We start from the raw sequence: 7,043 nt of genomic DNA on the forward strand, positions 1-7,043 counted from the left end.
TTATTTGTATTCTTTGTACGTTTAATGTCGCTCTTTACTTTCATTTAAAAATTGTTTTCTTTTCATTTAATCAGTTAAAAAAGAACCTACAATTACCAGCTTGCTGTGCGTTGCGCAATAAAACAATTTTATGGATTCAGCTGTCAAACCATAGCGTAAAGCCAGAGAAGGCTGAATCGGAAGCTAGCCCGCCTAACCCATGAGACGATTTTTGTTCGTTTTAAATTTTAATGCAACACCGTACTTTCATTGGGAAATTGTTTCTTTTGATTAAATTCTTAAAAAGTTCAAATTAGCTTTTGTGCATAATCTTCAGCTTTTAGTAAGATTAGTAAGTAAAGTTCACATAGTAATCGAACATATAATAATAGGTAAGGATGTTAATTCAGATTATTCCAAATATTACACCTCAAGGTTAATGAATTTACTTACCAAAGAAAGGCAGCCATGGGTCAGCAAATTACCATTTAATTCGTCCTGAAAGAGAAAGTCATTTTAAAACGTCGCTCCATTTTCATCAGCAGAACGTCAAATAACAATCTAGTCAGGACTAGTCAGGAAAAGAGTGTAGAAGAATTACTTCCCTCATTCGAGCGAGATTTTAGAACAATGCTAAGTTCTACTGTTTTAAATTGAATTCTAATCAAAGTGTGAGTATTTCATCCAATGATTTATAGGATTCTTCCTATAAATCATTGGATGAAATACTCAAACTTTGATTTCATATGAAGAAATGCCACCAAAGCTTTTATATACACGGATTTTTTTTAGGTTCGGTGAGGTTTTAGAGCAACGCAAAGGTATGTTTCTACAGTTTTAAATTGAATATATATATATATATAATTATATATATAATATATATATATATAATATATATATATATATATATATATATATATATATATATATATATATATATATATATATATATATATATATATATATATATATATATATATATATATATATATATATATATATATATATATATATATATATATATATATATATATATATATATATATATATATATATATATATATATATATATATATATATATATATATATATATATATATATATATATATATATATAAATATACAGAGGTGTAAACAATTAGTCAAATATTTATGGATAAAAAAAAACACACCAATCTTTCCACAATCTCCTCATTTATATCCAATCATTTGGATAACTTGTTTGCGCAGTTTCGAAAACAAGAAAAGAAACCAGAAAACAAGAAAAGAAAGAGTTAACAGTTTACTTTTTTGAGAGGAAGAGGTAGTTAAGGGTATTATGGCAAAATTTTATTGGAATTTGTATTCATAGTCAACTGTTTCGAATATTTTTAACTTAACTTCTTTATTAGACCTTCTATGGTGGATTTTTTGTAGGTTCGACAATTTCGAAAAGAGAAACGATAGTTCCTTGTTCGTTTGGCCTTCAATTTGGCTCTTTAATTCCATCAGAAAAAATTCCAATATAGAATACAAACCCAACCATAGAGTTTTTAGAAGCTCCTTAGAAATAGCCAATTTAATTCAGCCAAAAAAAACCTTTAACTCAAGGCTAAAAATCATCCACGTAGCTTCTCTTGGGAAGAGTTAGCTCTCAGTTTAGATTACAAACATCTAAGAAAGAGCTTCAGGAGAAAGAGACAATTTGAAAATGTGTATTTTCTGTTATTCATCTTATTAAATTCAATGGGATAGTATGGAAACTGCAAGTTGACTAGTTTTTACATCGCGATTACACAAAAATTAGTTGAGTCTCACTGGGATAGTCACAAAATTGATCTTTTTGGTCTCACTAGATGAGCTACGGCACTGTATTCTCAATAGACAAGAAGCAGATCCTTCTGTTCCGACTTAAAGAATCTTTCAAAGTTTTTTTTTTCTTTTTAAGGATGAAGATGTATTTAACTTTAAGAGGAACCCTTAATTTTTTTTTTTATTCTCCATATTTCTTTGGTACTAAAGCCTACACATCTTTTTAGCTATGCCATTTCAACTTAAAATTTCCGCATACTATACTACGAGTAATCCTTTTAAATGATTATGCTACGAGTCTTGTTTCTCAATCGCTTGAATATTTTATGTTGTGACAAAATTATAGTGTAAAATTCATTTGACTATGTTACTTAGAACATACGTTGCTTAGGATATCGTATGCAAAACTAACTTTAATTTTAAGCTATATGGGTAAGGGGTCTCAGCTAACCATAGGCTCATGGACGTCTAGAATCTGGCCCAATAAAGAGATCTGGCGGTAATTTAGCCAGTATTCATACTTGAAATGGATGATTGCAAAATTGATAAACAACGACATCGATTTTTCATAACTTTGGTTAACTTTTTTCTTATCAAGAGCCTTGCATAAGCTTTTGCTGCTCATTTTAACACTATTTTATTTTCAAATTTTATTTGCGAGAATTTTTTTGCAAATTAAGTTTACTGGCAACGGAAAGTGCTCTCTATTACCCTGCTTATTTCTTGATTTTTCTTTAATAGCCCTCAAAAATATTGTTGTTTACCTCCTAATTCATTTCTAAGGTGAATCCAAAGTTAACTTTTCATCTAAACAACTCTCTCGAATTACAAACACTATTTCTTTTATGTTGCAAATCTCGTGAAGAACAGAAAGTGATTCTAGTTGCTTTATTTTCTATTTTATGAGCGGCATTGTAATTTAAGACTAACTTTAATGGTATGTAAAATTCCTTTCCAGATAGTTCATTTTATTGTTCCTCTGTCACAGCTCGATTATTCTGAGGGAGCTATTCAACAGTTCGTTAATTTACAGCATTCCAAGGATAAGAGTGCTTCATAGGTAAAGCCTTTTATCTAACCTTGGTTCGGGCTCAAAATAGGTCAGCATTTAAGTCCAAGTCAAAAACTACCTTTTTTTCATCCAATATTATTCTTTTTTCATTAAGAAATATTTCTTTTTTTTTGTTTCCAATTCATTAAATAATATTAACCTAATAATTATTGATAACATTGATGTGAAAATGATATCAGCAATATTGATGTAAATTAATATTACAATTCATAGAACTAAGGGTAAATTTAAAACTTTAACGTTCTGTAATTATCCATGATCAAGCCACTGTTATTATTCCTTTTTCTAGTCTGACCCCATATTCTCTTGCCTTCCCTTGATCCCATCCCAAATAGTATAGATTTATTTACGCAAATTCAGTTAAAATAATGACTGTGGACTAAATCATCAAAGCGGAAAAAAGGGATCGCTCTCTTTTAATTCCTTGGTAAGAAAATATGCTTTCATTTTATCATTTTATTGGCTTCTGTTTTTACGCATTTAAGTGAGCCAATCGCATAGTTCTTTCTACATAGGCAGAAATGAGAACAAAATGATTTTGTCACTTTAAAACCTGATTTATTAAAACCTGATCTATGAGATTTATAAGCAGTAAAAAGAGTAAAAACATAAATTCAACTAGATTAGTTCACATGGTTAATATTTTAATCAAGTGCCCCCCGACACAGGTCCATTCGCAAAAACAAAGTGGCCTCAGTTTTTCCTATATTATTTTCATCCAGCCACTTCGCATAGAAGGGATAGTCATAAGCTCATTCAACTCAAAATTGAAAGTTCTAGTGCCCTTTTTAAGAGTCAAAAGTGATTGAAGTAACATGAGATGAAGTTTTTCCAAGAAACTGTAATTATGGCATTTACATATTATGCTATCATAACATCATGCTAGGATGATCGTAGATACTTGGAAGATGACTCGTGCATCAAGTAAAAAGAAAATTAGATATTTCATAACTATTCCGTCTGCTTCTCTGCGGTTACATATTTGGATTCTTAATAAACATAATTTTTTGAACCGTTAGGGCCACTTAGAATCCTTTCCCAGCAGACATAATCTCCAGAGGGACACCTTTGAACTCTTTTAGAAATGTAAGCCGTAAAAGAAAAATATATATATATATATATATATATATATATATATATATATATATATATATATATATATATATATATATATATATATATATATATATATATATATATATATATATATATTAAGACTAGCCTTTTATTTTACATAAATCTTGCTCTTGAAGGAAATGAATTTATGCCTTTATTTCATTTATTTCACTTCGAAGTTTGCACTCAATTTTTAAATATTAGTTTCCACAGAAAGTGTGTTGTCCTTCACTAGCAGGTTACCACTACAAACACCGTAAAAGTATGATCACAACACAGCTAAGCTAAGCCACTTAGAATACTATTGAATGCCTAACTCTAGAATGCTGCCAATAAACTAAGTTTGCTATTCGTCATGGCTGGCTCTACCCAAGCAAAAAAGGTAATGATTTGGCCAAAACAGTGAGAAGAGACATGAATTAAGCAACTAAAATATTCATTCAAACTTTAAGTTTGGGAAACTGCTTATAAAAGACTAGCACAAGTCTGTTTCTAAATTCTAATGGGTCAGAGGATCTATCTTATAAAAATCCTACAATATGCGATTACCTGAAGTTCATGTAAAATGTGCTTATCTGTAGATTAAAAAGTCTCAAGAGGTGTTGGAATACTGCGTCACTCTAAAAATGTTTTTCCAACCAGTGTCATTATTATGCTGTATCATTCTTTAGTAACTCCATACATATATTACGGTTGTTCACTTTGGGCTAGCAATTTTTAAGGTAATTTCAAAAAAGTACAGATACAACAAAACAAGGCTTTATGAGCTATAGGTAAGTATGAAAGAGGTGTTGTTAGTACTGAATCTATTTTCCGAAAGTTTGGTATTTTAAACGTAGGACAAATTACAGATTACCAGATTGGAACGTTTGTATATCAGTGTTTGAACAATATTAGCCCAAAGGTATTTTCTGACTTATTTAAAAGGAATGCTTTTTATCATGAGTATGATACAAGAAATGCGGAAGTGTTGGCAAGCCATGAGCGAAATACTACACGTTCAGGTTTTACAATAAAGCATATGGGTCCTACTGTTTGGAATTCGATTCCTGGGAAGATTCAAGGTGTGGTAAGTCTACCCCAATTCATCACACGCCTGAAGAAACACTTCTTAACAGACGAGCGTTGAAAACAAGAGCCAAGAGCTCATATGGCACTTTTGACGAGGTCGGTAGAGCCAAGAGTCAAGAGCTCATATGATATGAGCTTTAGCAAAAATCTAAGAATCAATACATTGCTTTAAAAGGAAAATCAGAGGCTTAATGCCGGTCGGGATTTAAGATAAGAGCTCTGAGTCACGAGGTCCTTCTAAATATCAAAATTCATTAAGATCCAGTCATCCATTCGTTAGTTAAAAATACCTAAATTTTTCTAATTTTTCCTCTCCCTTCAACCCCCAGATGGTCAAATCGGGGAAAACGACTTTATCAAGCCAATTTGCACAGCTCCCTGACACTCCTACCAATTTTCATCGTCCTAGCACGTCCAGAAGCACCAAACTCGTCAAAGCGCTGAACCCCACTACCTAACTCCCCCAAAGAGAGTGGATCCAGTACGGTTACGTCAATCACGTATCTACGACATTTATAAGCGTTTTCCAAGATTTCTGGTTTTCCCCTCAAACTCCCCCCAATGTGAACAGATCTGGTAGGGATTTGAAATAAGATGTCTGAGACACGAGTTCCTTCTAAATATCAAATTTCATTAAAATCTGGTAACCCGTTCTTAGGTTAAAAATACCTTAATTTTTCTAATTTTTCCAAATTAACAACCCCCAGCTCCCCCAAAAAGATCGGATTCGTACCAATTATGTCAATCTCGTACCTATAACTTGTGCTTATTCTTCCCATCAAGTTTCAACCCGATCTCTCCACTCTAAGCGTCTTCCAAGATTTCCGGTTTCCATGATTTCTGTTTCCCCTCTCCAGCCTCGATTCGAATCGAAAATGGAGCATCTGAGACAACATTAGATTCTTCTATATATCAAGTTTCATTAAGATCCGATCACCCATTCGTAAGATACTTCGATTTTCACGTTTTCCAAGAATTCCGGTTTCCCCCTCCAACTCCCTTCAATGTCAACGGATCTGGTTGGAATTTAAAATAAGAGTGCTAAAGCACAAGATCCTTCTAGGTATCAAATTTCATTAAGATCCGATCACCCGTTCGTAAGTTAGAAATATCTCATTTTTTCTAATATTTCCAAATTACCCCCCCCCCCCCCAACTCCACCAAAGATAGCGGATGCGGTCCTGTTATGTGAGTCACCTATCTTGGACTTGTGCTCATTCTTTCCACCAAGTTTCATCCCGATCTCTTCTCTTTAAGTGTTTTCCAAGATTTCCGGTCCCCCCCCCCCTAATGACACTGGATCCGGTCGGGATTTAAAGTAAGAGATCTGAGTTTTAAGATCCTTCTAAATATGAAATTTCATTAAGATACGGTCACTGATTTCGGATTAGTAGATGACTGGGTATTACGGAGACTCACCAATTATTTAAAGTGAGAAAATACACCTTCATCTATTGTACTTCAAGTGTTGTGGATTGATCAGGCAAAATAAACTACGCTTAAGATGAATTCAGTTTTATCACATGGCCCGTTTCAAGGGTCATAAAAGAATCTTTTCAGAAAATGAATTATTAACTTTAATTTAAGGTCAGTAAAGATAACAGTCTTTATTTTATAATATCTTCATCAGCAGCTGGCGATGGCTCAAGCACTCGCAGGCATATCATGAAAAGTATATTCACTAGTTAAACTTAATTGGGTTGAAAATGTTTTTAAAATTAGCTGTTTTTGGTTTTGGCCATAATTAAATACAGGAAACTGTTAGCTTAAAACAATAAACCATTTAGGAGACGATTTCAGTGTTGCCAAACTGACTTTCATTGCTTCGAGAAAAAATTGTTAAGCATCTTAAAAATAAGGTTAATTAGCAGCTTATTACCAAGGTTGGGCAATAAACGTTTTTATGAGATGCACTATAAAGTTATTTTCGAGGTTTCAAGAGAACAAACATTCTCAATGGGTGCAAATCTTTGTTGTTTTTTTTCCTTTCTAACCGAGTGGTCTGAGATTACTG

The 7,043-nt window shown here is 32.4% G+C and overlaps 1 protein-coding gene across 2 annotated transcripts in view; it reads right to left on the reverse strand.

Annotated features, from left to right (window-relative positions):
• Positions 1-7,043, reverse strand: part of LOC136037959 (neuronal acetylcholine receptor subunit alpha-3-like) — a 92,829-nt gene that overhangs the window by 21,838 nt on the left and 63,948 nt on the right. For both annotated transcript variants that reach the window (XM_065720842.1, XM_065720844.1), the window contains exon 4: positions 433-477. In XM_065720842.1, coding sequence (XP_065576914.1) covers positions 433-477 — 45 coding nt within the window. The remainder of the gene's footprint in view (positions 1-432; positions 478-7,043) is intronic.

Source organism: Artemia franciscana, chromosome 17 (assembly GCF_032884065.1).
Source record: "Artemia franciscana chromosome 17, ASM3288406v1, whole genome shotgun sequence".
NCBI classification, from domain to species: Eukaryota; Metazoa; Arthropoda; class Branchiopoda; order Anostraca; family Artemiidae; genus Artemia; species Artemia franciscana.